Here is a 15,580-nt window from a genome sequence, read left to right on the forward strand (position 1 = left end):
ATCGATAGCCCTCAAATTCTGATCCTTTTGCTGCTTCCGGTTCGGGCCAGTTTGGTGGGCAAGGATTCATTGATGACCCTTTTCAAAATAAACAGGATACCCCAGCGCTGCCTCCAAAGAAAAGTGTTCCACCACGGCCTAAAGCGCCGCCTAGTGGTAAGTTGAAGTCTTATTGTTAAGTGTTCAAATAATTGCCTCGTATTTCACAATATCTATCCAGTTTTGTACTCATGAACTATACAATGATTTTAGATTTTTAAAATCTGGTATAGAATAAGAACACTGTACAGTCAATAAAAAGCAGAATTAGACAGAATGGTTATTCTTTTTAATTTCCAGTACTTTATTTTGCTACTTCCAAATAACTGGTTTCCCCATGGTTGCCATGTTGACATTTGAAAAGTGGATGGGTGCAGGTTGACATTTGTAGCCCTAACTAAGATGATTACCAATTTTAGCAAGTGCTGAGTATAGCTTGCCGGAAAAAAAACAAATGCATCTCAGCATTTTGTTGCACTTAGTACAAATGCTATATTATCACATGTCCCAAGTGTTACTCATACAGTGAAGTAAATGGTGCTGTTTTATGAGGGCTCTATCTCAACATTAGTAAGTAACAGCAGAAGGACATCTTGCTCCATTTTGTATAATCAGTAAGTTTTAGGTATCTACTGGAAGAGACTGATGGAGTCTGGTCCCACACTGAAATACCGAACTCAAATTGAAAAGTGAGATTGATCCCTCTCCCATTATCCCCTAGTTGGTTCCTGAGAGGCAATGGTAGAGAGACTGGGAGTATATGCTTACAAACTCTTGATAGTGGTAGAGTTAGTTCTAAAAACATCAGGTATCCTTGGCTTTATTGTTAAGAGGAATGAAATATAAAAGGAAGGGGCTTGCGCCAGTTTTTAAGCTGCTGGCCAGGCCCCAGATGGACACCACATACTCGGAAGCATTTATGAAAACAGTACAGTAGATGAGAAGTTTTGGTTATATGTTAGAAATATTAGTTTTGTTTCCCTGAGGCTGAGGGAAGACAATTAATGAATGAATTCAAGATAACAAAGCACAACTATGGAGAACCAATGGCAGATGAGTCAGTAATCAGATTTAGGTCATTGGCAAAAGAGGTAGATGTGAGAAGTAGGGAAACTTTTTGCAGCCAGCATTATTCTGCAATATTCTGCCTGCATATAATATGTAATTGAAGCAAATTCACTGAAGCTGCTAATAGAAAGTTGGAAAGATGATAATTTTGCAGGACTATAAGGCAAATTAAATGGTCCTATGTGAATGGTGTTCTTTAAGTGGCAGTGAATTATTTTAATTCCATTGCTTATCTTATTGAAATGTAAGATTAGACTTAACATGTAGCAGGCAAATTTAATCAGGTCATTCAAGGTAATAAGAGAAGTATGGTACACCCCATGCTGAAGTGAAAAAGACATGATCACTTCTGGAACAAAAGTAAGTTTTCACTCTTTTGAGCTTGTTTTTCCTCCAGTTAGTCCTTAGCTCCATCAATGCTTTTTAACTTCTTTTTTTTAAAACCCTTGCCTAACATGAATCCATCAAGCCCAAAAGAGAATTTTTGATTGAAATAACTTTCAAAGCTTTTTTTTTACTGAATTATAGGAATATAGTTCTACTCCAATCAATTCCTTTAATTCTGTTCTACTCTGAGTAAAATTAATAGATGATGTTGGATATGAGCTTGCTGGGATATTGTTGAGATCTTCTTAGGCAAGTGTGAAAGTGCTGATCTGGAACCACGAGGTGAGATAAGAAAGGTAACAAATAGTGGATCAGCTGTAGTAGTTGGTGATTTAACCTGTCAATGATTAATCAAGATGAAATTGTCTCCATCTACCATAGTGAAGTATTGGTCGTGGCTTATTTTAAAAAAATGACAGTAAGGGATGAGAGCATTTTGGATGTAATTCTAATTAACAGGAGTATTTAGATCAAAGTTGGCTAAAGTGAGAAATACCAGTATTAGAATGTGGAGACCAAAGAGACTGTAAATATTGGAATCTGGAGCAAAAAACAAAATATTGGAGGAACTCAGCAGGTCAGGTAGCATCTGTGGAAGGAGACGGATAGTTGAAGGTTTGGGTCTAAACCCTCCCTTTGGACTGAATCTGAATGTGATTGTGTTTGAGATCTAAGTAACTAAAATCTAAATAAAACTTACAACTTGGTGCACAGTGTCTTATCAATGTGAATCCAGTATGTGTATTTACAATGATTTAGCCATAAGTAGGTTGGGGCAGAACAAATGATACTACAGCTGTGCTCAGTTAGAACTTTGTTTTGGCAGTTAACAGATGATGAGCCAGATATGAAATTAAAGGGCAATGCAGTGCAAAGGTAATAAGAACCATTACTTGTGATTTGGCTTTGAGTTTGGTAGCCTTGTGGTTATGTTACAGGACTAGTCGTAGTTCAGTAGCCTTGGAGAATGTAAATTCATTCAAATGTGGAATAAGGAAATTGTATTATATTCACTATGGTCCTCTAGTTCTTTTTTGGCCTAAGTCATTTGTCTCTCTTGCCAGTCTGATGTATTAAGAATAACTGCACAATAGGGATTTGTTGGCCCATGTAAATGACTGGACACATCTTTTCGAGCAATTAGTGTTGTACAATAAATACATCACCTCAACCCACATCCACGTCTTCTGAATAAAAAAGAACATAAAGAAATCTCAGAATGGCTGAACATAAATCTTCCAGAATTCATCTAACACCTTCCTTTTAAAAAAAATTTTAATGTGCCATAGTTGAGAAGAAGGAAGGCAAACTATTTAAGATTGCTTTTGCTGATCATCCACAATAAAATCATAGAATGATGCCAATTATAGGAAGACATTTAACTTGTTGGGCCTGTTTTCACACTTGTAGTAGTGCTTTTCTTTGGTTTAACCCTTATTTCCCCATAGCTCTATAAGTTGTTTCCTTTCAGTTATATATTCATACCTTTTTTTGTAAGTTACTTATTTGAAAATCCAGTTGTACTACAGTTTCAACCAGCACATTCAAATTATAACTATTAATCATTGATAGATTTGTATGTGCTGGCTGTCTCCCACCCACCAGTTCTCTACATCCCAAATCTACAGAATATCATTAACCTGCTTCTCTAAATTCCAACTAGTTAGTGTGTTGTTATTACTCAGAAAATCCTGCATATAGATAATGTCTTACTTTTGAAAAATAACGTAATAGAAATATGGTGTTATATGTTATTTAATTCACTTTGAAAATGCAAATTCACAGTGCACACATAACTGAATATATTTCAGGTTTTCAGAAAATAAAATTCTACAATTATACTAACCTCAAGTCAAATATTTAGCAAAAGAATCTTAATCTCTTCTACAAATGGTTTAGAGAGTGATTCGAGGTAAGTTGATGAAGTTCAAAATTGGAATCCAAGACTTTATTTTGTATCAAATCCCTTTACCTTGGCTCTGGTTCATCTTGTCAAGAGCTCTGCCAGTGCTGATCTAGGAGAATCATTGAGAATCAAATGTGTGGTTTCTTTTCCTTGGTGAGAGATGGTCAGTGGCTTCACTTGGTGGGCTGCCAACATGTGTGGCTGAGGTCAGTATCATTACCTTAACCACAGTTTCTGCCCATTTCCACTTATTGTGGTGCTAAAGCAGCAGAGAGCTTCATTACCTGTTAAATTCTTATTATTTGTCTTCAGTGTGTTCTGTATTTTGTAATCATCTTAACCCATGTTATAATTAGAAATAATGTTCCTTTTTCAAGTGATGTTTAGAGATGTGAACGGAAATGGGCACAGAATGGCATTGCTAAAACGAAATTGGAAAAAGGATGTGAAAGGGGAAACCTTTGCATTTGTGTGTGAACAAGAACAAGCTTCCCATAGAGAAGTGCAAAACAGTCACAAATGGTTGTCATATCTGCTCTAAATACTTTCTTACATAAAATAGTGCTCTTTTATTGGTTTGATGTAATGTTTTTGACCTCATCTGGTACCTTGTCACTGTGAAATTTTTGAAACTGATCATTGGCCATTTCAATCTTGTGTGATCAAAGGGTGTTCTAATAGTTGCTGTTTGGGAGTATGATTATATCTGTTCATTAGAATCACTCATTTGAAAACTAAGACCAATGATAAAGCCCTCAAATGGCCATGGCAGAAATATCATTTGAAGCCAATGTCTTTAATATGTTGGTTTTCATAGAAGGGGCCAGCAATTGGAAATGCAGTATGGTTCTAGTTTTAATACACAAAGCTGCTAGGTTATAAGAAATTCACTATCTCAGCTGATTGGTACAAAATGGGGAAAGTCCTATAATTTCAGATATTGTATAGTTTTTTAAAATTATTTTTTACAAGCTACAGAGAAAGGAAAACCTGTAGAAATAGAAATTCAAAAAGTAGACTTTTATTGACAGTGCCAAATGATTAGATTGTAAATATATATGGAACTATCCTTTAAAATCAAGGGCATCTGCAAATTACTAAACATGAGAGACCTTGGTATTAAATTTGTTGACAGCATAAATCACTGGTCATATATGTAAATGAGGGATGGCAGCAGCCAGTAAAAATTAGTGTTTTTCCTGAGTAAATATAATTTTTAACAACATGAACCTCTGGGATTGATTTGCGCAGCACGGTAGTTAGCACAACTCTATTACAGCACCAGCTATAAGGAGATAGTATGTTCTCCCCATGACTGTGTGGGTTTCCTCCGGGTGTTTCTGTTTCCTCCCACATTCCAAAGATCTGCAGTTAAGGTTAGTATGTTATGGGCATGCTACGTTGGCGTCGGAAGTATGACAGCACTTGTAGGCTGCCCTCCGCAGTCCTTTCTGATTTGATTTGACGCAAATGATGCATTTCATGATATGTTTCAATGTACACAAGACAAATAAAGCTTATCTTTATCTTTAAGGTAAAAAGTAAGTCTCTGCCATTGGGTATAAATACCTTTGAAACATATAATATAGGAATTACTAGTTGGAAGGGAAAGAATCGGATACAAAGACAAGGACTCAAAATTAAGGACAGTGCCAGTTAAAGGCAATAAGAGGGTTAGAATGTATGATTTACAGTCAATCCTGGCATATTTGACTCATGTTTTGCTGGACATACATTTTTAAAAAGTCTGGTAGAGTCATTAATCTTCAGATTTCAGTTAGTGATATATTTAGGCCCAGCCTGCTTGCTAATGAATATTTGTTGAACTCTCAAAGCTATTCAGTTTCTTTTGATATTTGTATAAACTCTACTTTGTCAGAAATACATTGTGTATCCTGCTTGTTGACATGATGTCTTTACTCAGACCCATTACGAGGTGTAGGTTATAGTATAATTGTGTTTTTTTTCCATTTATGTAAAATAATTGGCTAGTGTCAACTTTATCTTCAGCCATTTCATTGTATTTCTAAGTTCTTAAAATAGATGTTTGAGACCACCAGTTTACAAGAGGTGTAAAGCTCATTGTCTTACTGGACATTATTGTCAAGACCTGTCATGTTGTCCAAAAATGATTTTTGATTATTCTCAGTCCCAACACATAGACAGTAGAATCATTAAAAGCAGCAGTAAGATAGGATGAACAGAAAATGAAGTAGTTTTCATGACCTCTTTCCAGAGAGACTATGAAATTCCAGTGGCAATGGCAAGATTCAGGCCAAGGATTCTTGCGTTTTCTATCTTGATCAGTTTCTGAGTTGCAGTTACCAGCAACTGCACCTTTTTTGACTGAGTAGTTTGTCTGTCTCCCCTTCCTGGGAAGTATTTTGTTTGCCATTACCTCATGGTTGATTTAATTCATTGTTTGTTTCTATTAAATACAGGAAAGTCCCAATTTTAAAAGTTTGTCATTGATATACAAGTAATTTTGAATATACAAGTGAAGAGGAGTATTATAGAGTAGGATTTGGTCTAATACCCAATTAGGATTTGGTGAGAACCAAAGGAAAAAGTGATAGGTTGTGTAGTGCTTTTGCAAACTTCTGCATACTTTTGGCTCGTAAGTGCAGAGCATAGTTTGTGTCCTTGGACCAATGGACAAAGCAAGAAGATTTTATAAAATTCTGTAAAGAAACAATCTATCAAGGGAAAATGAATTTTAACTTTCCACCCACACCCTGACCCGTCATTAATGCCCTGATCTGACTAATGAGATGAGAACATTTAACCTTAAGAAGATGTTCAGCAGCATTGCATTGAGAACATGGCTTTAAGGTAAGGAGTGGGAAGTTCAAGGGGGATATTAGAGGAAGGTTTTTTACTCAGAGAGTGGTTGGTGCGTGGAATGCACTGCCTGAGTCAGTGGTGGAGGCAGATACACTAGTGAAGTTTAAGAGACTACTAGACAGGTATATGAAGGAATCTAAGGTGGGGGCTTATATGGGAGGCAGGGTTTGAGGGTCGGCACAACATTGTGGGCCGAAGGGCCTGTACTGTGCTGTACTGTTCTATGTTCTATTGTCTAATTTCAACTGTTTTTTAAGAACATAATTGGGTGACAGCTTACATGCAATATTTGAGCAGTTTTTGGGAATCAAATTGTAACTTAGCATAATTCGTGAAAGCAAGTCATTTTCAAAAATAGGAGGTTTATATGATAAGTTATAATTGGTCAAAGCAGCTTTCTATACTGAAGTAGAAAAATATCTATAGAATTTGGATGAAAAGTATTTGAAGAATTGATTTAGGAGATAAATAAGCTAATATAAGAATCACATTTAAATTGGTTATCAATTCTTGTTAATATTGTGCTATTGGCATTTATTTTCTCCCTTTAATAAGCTTAACAGTTGATCTTATCGGGTTCCATATTTCAGACTGAGAGCTAAATAGTAGTGTGGTTGCAGATGCTGCTTGGATGATGGTGCTAATTTCATCGTTATCACAGAAGATGAAGGATGCGCTTTCTGCGGTCCAGAGCAGAAGTACATACACACATACAGAAAGCTGCAATAACCATGGGTGTGCCTGTTTCTGTTACTTTTGTTAACTTTAGCTGCTCTTATAGTTTTCTGTTGCAGGAACCGTGCTAAAAATTCTCTTCTGATATTGCTTCTCTTGTATCCACAAAGTAGTTGGTCTGGTAGAGTAACCTCATCTAGGCTTTGGTAGAGCAAAGATAGCAGAGAACTTTAACTGAATTATATGCCAGTGAACACTGTATTAAGTGGTTTTGTTGGGTTATAATCATCCTGCTGAAATAGCAATCCAGAGGCCCAGATTAGTAATTGATGGAACTTGAGTTTAAAATATCTTCATGGTATTTTTCTTATTTTTTGAAAATCAGTAAAAATTATCTTGGCACTGTAAAAATCTTACTGCTTGGCAGATGTATTTTAGGAAAGGAAACCTTGTATCCTTACTTTGTCTGGTCTCTGATTCCCTCTGTTTTTAACCACTGAGATGGACTATTAACAGTGCTCTGAGTAGCCTGGTAAGCATTCAGATTCTCAGAGTGCTGCTCAGTAGTTTACAAAACTATGCAACCAGCTTCTTAAATCAACAAAGGAGGTATAATATTCATTGATCCTACCAGCAATGCTTAAGCTTTGTTTGTGTGATCTAATTCTTTTTTTGAGTGAATGGGTTGTGGACAGAGGTGGAATGGCAGTGGGAGTGAATTTGTGAGGAGTGAGTGAGAAGAATACAAGTGATTGTTTAATATTTATCCTATGGCTGTTGATGAGGAGTGGACACATTGTCCCCACAGCAAGATGCACCATAACTAGCTAAGATGTAGTTTAGTAAAACCAAGGTGATCTAAGATAATCGAAGTGTACCCAGGGTAAAATCCACTTCAGTTACCAGCATAGCTCGTCAGCAGACTTTCCATTGCTTGTCATCTGGATACTGGCCTTCAAAGTTATCCAGAACCATTGGAAAAATTCAGCTCTGGGGGATTTATGCAGCTCAGATGTTTTGAGCAGGCAGATTGATCGTCCATACCTATAAAAATACAATAACATACAATGCTTCATCTCAACATAAAGCAATCCTCATATTTAATTTGTTTCTGAGTTCCGAATGACATATTGGTTCAAAATCACAAATAAATAAATATTTTACTCTGTATTTGCAATTTTACTGGCTTCATTAGTAATGGTGTTGTAGTACTGGCCTCTCTGATTTTTGCTTTTCTGCCCATTAGATTATGATCGACCTCGATATCTTTGTTGCTGTTAGAATGTTGCCCATGTAAATTTTATTTCTTGTGGCAACTGAAATGTAGAAATTTTCGGGGGGTTTGCATGTAAAGGTTCAGAGGTGGTAGTCATGTTTTAACAGTTAGCTTCCACTGATGTGATTGTAAAATCTTGTTTTCTACTTCACTATTTTTCCTTATGGTGGTAGTGTGGCAATGGAGTCAAAAAAAAGAGAAATCTGTTTGGAGAAATAATGTCAATAATATTCCACTCTTATAGGCGATATCAGCTACATAGGTAAACATGATAGCAACAATTAAGTTAAAACATAGGAATCATTTCCAAGCCAGGGCAGATCTGTTGAATTACTTTGATGTTTGTCTGACTTGAGCGAACAATTGAAGTAAGTTACCAGATCCAAGGAGGCCGGTTTCTTGTAAGAAATTTCACAAATACCCCTTCATTTATGCACAGAGTGCAACAGTTAGTTGTGTGTATCTTATATTAATGCTAAAAACTAAATCAAAATGTGCATGAGTTGGATGGACCTAAGCTTGAATTTAATATCTATTTGACTTTGAGATCAAAGTCTATTTGAGAAAAGCTTCATACCATCCACAAACCTATACCTAATTTGTCAATAGTTGCCCCTCTAAATTTTATGGTAAAGCTGTGCATTAAAATGTACAGAATATGGTTATCTCGCATGAAGTTGGTATCATAATTTATTCTTGATTGTTAAGAATGGTGCTAGAAGTTTTAGCAGCTATTCTGAGGTTTGAGTTTCTCTCCAGAGTGTGCTCTGTTACCACATATTATAGGAAGTGTTAATCCCCTCTACGTCATAGCATTACGCATATAGCCACAAAAAGATTCATAGAAACACAGAAAACCTACAGCATAATACAGGCCCTTTGGCCCACAATGCTGTGTACTTTAGAAATTACCTAGGGTTACTCATAGCCCTCTATTTTTCTAAGCTCCATGTACCTATACAGGAGTCTCTTAAAAGACTCTATTGTATCCACCTCCACCGCTGTGGCCAGCAGCCCTTTCCATGCACTCACCACTCTCTGCGTAAAATATTTACACTGACATCTCCTCTGTACTTACTTCCAGGTACCTTAAAACTGTGTCCTTTCGTGTTAATCCATTTCAGCCCTGGGAAAAAGCCTCTGATTATCCACATGATCAATTCTTTCTAAGATTCTGGAAGTTCTTTTTACCTAGATTTTCTGAGTGACAGACCTCAGCTTGTTAGAATTGGCCACAGCATTTCATCCACCAATGCTGGTGATCACTAAGGTTGTGTGTTCTACCTCCCATATATCCCATGATGTCTAGCTGGATATAGCCCCAACTTGAACTTTTAAAGTTTGCTGATGACACCTCCATTATTGGCTGGATTGTCAACAGTGCTGAAAAAGTATACAGAACAGAGGTTCCACAAGAACCTAGTGAGGCAAAAGAGTTGGTTGTTGACCAAAAACGTTGGAGGATGGGAGGGCAGTGTTGTGGACACAACCTATCCTCATTAATGGAGCTGCTGTAGAGGTGGTTGATGGCTTCAACATTCTTGGCATTGAAATCATCAGCATCTTCACCTGGTCCCTCCAAATTTATATAGACTATAAGATATAGGAGCAGAATTAGGCCATTTGAGGCCATTAGGTCCATTGAGTCTGCTTCGCCATTTCATCATGGCTTATCCAATTTTCCTCTCAGACTCAATCTCTTGCCTTCTCCCTGTATCCTTTCATGCTCTGACCAATCAAGAATCTATCAATCTTCCCAATGACTTGGCTGCACGGCTGCCTGTGGCAAAGAATTCCACAGATTCACCACTCTCTGGCTGAAGAAATTCCTCCTCAGCTCCATTCTAAAACGCCTGCCCTCTATTCTGAGGCTGTGTCCTCTAGTCTTAGACTCTCCCACCATAGGAAACATCCTCTTGACATCCACTTTATCAATGCCTTTTACCATTCGATAGATTTGATGAGGTCACCCCTCATTCTTCTGAATTCTAGTGAATACAGGCCCAGAGCCATCAAACACTATTCATATGACAAGCCATTAAATCCTAGAATCATTTTCGTGAACCTCCTTTTAACCCTCTCCAGTTTCAGTACTTCCTTCTAAGATAAGGGGCCCAAACTGCTCACAATACTCTGTGAGGCCTCACAGTGCTTTGTAAAGTCTTAACATATTCTAGTCCTCTTGAAATGAACGCTAACATTGCATGTGTCTTCCTCACCACAGACCCAACCTGCAAATTAACCTTTAGAGAATCTTGCACAAGGACTCCCAAGTCCCTTTGCGCCTCAGTTTTTTTGTATTTTCTCTTCATTTAGAAAACAGTCTACCTTTTAATTTCTTCTACCAAAGTGCATGATTATACACTTTCCAATGCTGCATTACATCTCCACTTCTTTGCCCATTCTCCTAATCTGTCTGAGTCCTTTTGTGGCCCCTCTATGTCTTCAAAACTACCAGGCCCTCCATCTGTCTTTGTGTCGTCTGCAAACTTCAACTCCAATCAATCAGCCATCAATTCCAACATCTAAATCATTGACATAAAACATAAAGAGAATTGATCCCAGGGCAGACCCCTGTGGAACACCACAAGTCACTAGCAGCCAACCAGAAAAGGCTCCCTTTATTCCCATATAGTGATCAACAAAATGCTTCAGTATATTTATTTTCTTGGGCATCTGAGAAAACTTGACTTGGCCGCATGGATTCTCTTCACCAGCTATTCACCAGTTGCACTCGTATCTACTGTGATGAAATGCTTTGAGGTTTGATAATAGCTAGAATTAACTCCTCCCTAAGCAAGGACCTAGACCTGTTGCAGTTTACCTACAGCGGATGCAATCTCACTAGCTCTCCACTTGGCCTTGGACCACCTGAACAACTGTGATGTTAGCCTGCTGTTATTGGTTACAGCTCAGGGTTCAACGCAAACATCTCCTCAGTACTAATCAATAAGCTTCAAAACCTAGGTTTCTACCTCCCTCTGCAACTGGACCCTTGACTTTGAATTAACACTGAGGCACCTCAAGGATGCGTGCTTAGCCTGCTGCTCTGCTCTCTACCCTCGTGACTGTGTGACTAGGCACAGTGCCATTCCCATCTATGAGTTTGCCAATGACGCCTCTATTGTTGGCATAATCTCATGGTGACAAGGAGGTGTATAAGAGTGAGATAGGTCGATGGGATGAGTGGCATTGCATCAACAACCTTGTACTCAATCACCTTATATTCTGTCTGGGTAGCCTCCCACCTGATGGCATGAACATTGACTTCTCTAACTTACGCTAATGCCCCACCTCCCCCTCGTACCCCATCCGTTATTTATTTATATACACACATTCTCTCTCTCTCTCTCTCTCTCTCTCTCTCTCTCTCTCTCTCTCCTTTTTCTCCCTCTGTCCCTCTGACTATACTCCTTGCCCATCCTCTGGATTTTCCCCCCCGTCCCCCTTTTCCTTCTCCCTGGGCCTCCTGTCCCATGATCCTCTCATATCTCTTTTGCCAATCACCTGTTCAGCTCTTGGCTCCGTCCCTCCCCCTCCTGTCTTCTCCTATCATTTTGGATCTCCCCCTCTCCCTCCAACTTTCAAATCCCTTACTCACTCTTCCTTCAGTTAGTCCTGACGAAGGGTCTCGGCCTGAAACGTCGACTGTACCTCTTCCTAGAGATGCTGCCTGGCCTGCTGCGTTCACCAGCAACTTTGATGTGTGTTGTTTGAATTTCCAGCACCTGCAGAATTCCTCGTGTTTACTCAATGACAGACTTGATTTGGATTTTATGAAGGGGAAGCTGAGGGAATGCACATCAGTGATAATAAACCTGATTCTGATGAATTGTATCTCAATTCAATTCAAGGGTCAGTATTGGAAAGAGTGAGCAGTTTGAAGTTCCTGGGTGTCAACATCTGTGAAGATCTGTCTTGGGCCCAATATGTTGATGTAATTACGAAAAGGGCCACAAAACAACACATTTCACACATACAAACAGTGGCCACTTTATTAGGTACACTTGTTCACCTGCTTATAAATGCAAATATCTAATCAGCCAATCAAGTGGTAGCAACTCGATATATAAAAGCATGCAGACAAGGTCAAGAGGTTCAATTGTTCATATCAAATGTCAGAATAGGGAAGAAGTGTGGTCTAAATGACTTTGACTGTGGAATGATTGTTGATGCTAGATAAATATCTTAGAAATCACTGATCTCCTTGGGTTTCCACGCACAGCAGTCTCTAGAGTAAAAAGCAAAAAACAACCAGTGAGCACAGTCAGGAGGAATTCTGCAGATGCTGGAAATTCGAGCAACACACATCAAAGTTGCTGGTGAACGCAGCAGGCCAGGTAGCATCTCTAGGAAGAGGTACAGTCGACGTTTTGGGCCGAGACCCTTCGTCAGGACTAACTGAAAGAAGAGATAGTAAGAGATTTGAAAGTGGGAGGGGGAGGGGAGATCCAAAATGATAAGAGAAGACAGGAATGGGAGGGATGGAGCCAAGAGCTGGACAGTTGATTGGCAAAAGGGATATGAGAGGATCATGGGACAGGAGGCCAATTGTATCTCAGTTCAATTCAAGTTTAATTGTCATTCAACCATAGAGGAATACTCATGAATTCATGAGACAGCGGTACTGCAGGGTCAAGGTGTAAAAACACATAATCGACTATCACACACAGTATAGCACATACAAGATTACAATCATGGAATAATAAAAGACTTCTAATGCCCCCCCCCCACCCACCACCTCCGGCATGGGAGTTTGAGGTCCAGTCCTCACACACGCAAGATAACAAACCCATATAGAATAACAGTAAAATATAACGACGCAGAATATGCACGTATATAGTGTTGACCGACTCCGATGCCCACTGGACAACGCTACGGCTTGAGACCCTGTCCTTGCATGTACAGTGCCTATAAAAAGGTATTCAACCCCTTGGAAGTTTTCATGTTCTATTGTTTTACAACATTGAATCACAGTGGATTTAATTTGTCTTTTTTGACACTGATCAACAGAAAAAGACTCTCTTGTGTCAAAATGAAAGCAGATCTCTACAAAGTGATCTAAATGAATTACAAATTCAAAACACAAAATAATGGATTACATAAGTATTTACCCCCTTCAATTCAGTATTTAGTAGATGCACCTTTGGTAGCAATTACAGCTTTGAGTCTGTGTGGATAGGTCTCTATCAGCTTTGCTCATCTGGACACTACATTTTTTCCCTATTCTTTACAAAACTGTTTAAGCTCTGTAAGATTACATGGGGATCGTGACTGAACAGCCCTTTTCAAGTGCAACCACTAATTCTCCAAAACACCATAAGAAATAGAGAAGAATTAGGCCATTTAGCCCATCGAGTCTGCTCTGCCATTGAATCATGGCTGATCCTTTTTTTAACCCTACTCAGACCCACTCCCCAGCCTTCTCCCTGACCTAACCTTTGATGGCATGACCAATAAAGAACCTATCAAGTTCTGCCTTCTCAATTGGATTGAGGTCTGGACTCCAACTTGGCCACTCCAGGAGATTAACTTTGTTGTTTTTAAGACATTCCTGTGTAGCTTTGACTTTATGCTTGGGGTCATTGTCTTACTGGAGAACAAACCTTCCCCCAAGTCGCAATTCTCTTGCAGACTGCATCAGGCTTTCCTCCATAATTTCCCTGAATTTTGCTGTGTTCATTTTACGCTCTACCTTCTCAAGCCATCCAGGGCTTGCTGCAATAAAGCATCCCCACAGCATGATGCAGCCACCACCATGCTTCATGGTAGGTTTGTGATGATGTGTGATGTTTGGCTAATGCCAAACATAGTGTTTAGTCTAATGGTCAAAAAACTCAATTTTGTTTTTGTCAGACCAGCTGACTTTAGAGTCTCTTACGTGCCTTCTGGCAAATTCTAGCTGAGGTTTCATGTGAGATTTTTTCCAATAGTGGCTTTCTCTTTGCCACTGTCCCTTAAAGCTTCTCCTGGTGAAGAACCTGGGCAACAGTTGTCTGCGCAGTCTCTCCCATCTCAGCCACTGAAGCTTGTAACTCCTCTGGAGTTGTCATAACTCTCTTGGTGGCCTCCCTCACTAGACCCTTTCTTGCATGGTCATTCTGTTTTTGAGGACAGCCTGCTCTAGGCAGATTTACAGCTGTACCATATTCTTTCCATTTCTTGATGATTGACTTAAATATACACCAAGGGATATTTAGTGACTTGGAAATTTTCTTGTATTCATCTCCTGACTTGCTTTTCAATAACCTTTTCGCAGAGTTGCTTGGAGTGTTCTTTTGTCTTCATGGTGTAGTTTTTGCCAAGATACTGTCCACCAGTAGTTGGACTTTCCAGATACAGGTGCATTTTACTACAAACAATTTAGACACCTTGACTGCACACAAGTCTCCAAAAAAAATCTCTAGATAGATAGATAGAGAGATAGACATACTTTATTGATCCCGAGGGAAATTGAGTTTTGTTACAGCTGCACCAACCAAGAATAGAGCATAAATATAGCAATACAAAAACCACAAACAATCAAACAACAATATGCAAACTATGCCAGATGGAAATAAGTCCAGGACCAGCCTGTTGGCTCAGGGTGTCTGACCCTCCACAGGAGGAGCTGCAAAGTTCGATGGCCACAGGCAGGAACAACCTTCCATGACGCCCAGTGTTGTATCTCGGTGGAATATGGCCGGAGTCCAACAGCAAAAAGTTCAATATCCGGGCTACAAACGCGTTCCTCGATCGTCATATGACCAGGATTGCACCTTCCGTTGTTGACCAGAACAGCAAGCCCCCAACTCCTTTACGCTTACTGCTCTCAGTGCACTTCCGGTCAGCCCGAACGGTCTGGAAGCCCTCCATGGAAAAGTTTTGGTCGGGTATGTCCTCGTGCAGCTACGTTTCAGTAAAACACTGCTCTCCCGAAATGTTCTCTGACTCCTGGCTATTTAACTAATTATGTGACTTCTAAAACCAATTGACTACACCAGTGATGATTTGGTGTGTCATATTAAAAGGTTGGGGGTGTGGTGAATACTTATGCAATCAATAATTTTGTGTTTTGTGTTTGTAATTAATTTAGATTACTTTGTAGAGATGTGTTTTCACTTTGGCAAGTAAGTGTCTTTTTCTGTTGATCAATGTCAAAAAAGCCAAATTAAATCCGCTGTGATTCAATATTGTAAAACAATAAAACATGAAAGTTTCCAAAGGGGATGACTGGCCTCCTCAACAAAAAGTAATCCATTTTGAATACTGTTGGGGGTGGGGACTTATCTGGGGGAAGCAAAAGAGGCCATGCCTCTGGCACTGAGTCTGGCCCTGTGGCTCAGAAGGGTAGGGAACGGAAGAGGATGGCAGCAGTAATAGGGGAACAGATAGGCAATTCTGTG

At 39.1% G+C, this 15,580-nt stretch overlaps 1 protein-coding gene across 3 annotated transcripts in view; it reads left to right on the top strand.

The window, feature by feature from the left end:
• eps15l1a (epidermal growth factor receptor pathway substrate 15-like 1a) overlaps positions 1-15,580 on the top strand; it is a 492,163-nt gene that overhangs the window by 361,003 nt on the left and 115,580 nt on the right. For all 3 annotated transcript variants that reach the window (XM_063032448.1, XM_063032447.1, XM_063032449.1), the window contains one exon: positions 9-156. In XM_063032448.1, the coding sequence (XP_062888518.1) occupies positions 9-156 (148 nt within the window). The remainder of the gene's footprint in view (positions 1-8; positions 157-15,580) is intronic.

This window comes from Mobula hypostoma, chromosome 24, assembly GCF_963921235.1.
Source record: "Mobula hypostoma chromosome 24, sMobHyp1.1, whole genome shotgun sequence".
Classification (NCBI taxonomy): Eukaryota; Metazoa; Chordata; class Chondrichthyes; order Myliobatiformes; family Myliobatidae; genus Mobula; species Mobula hypostoma.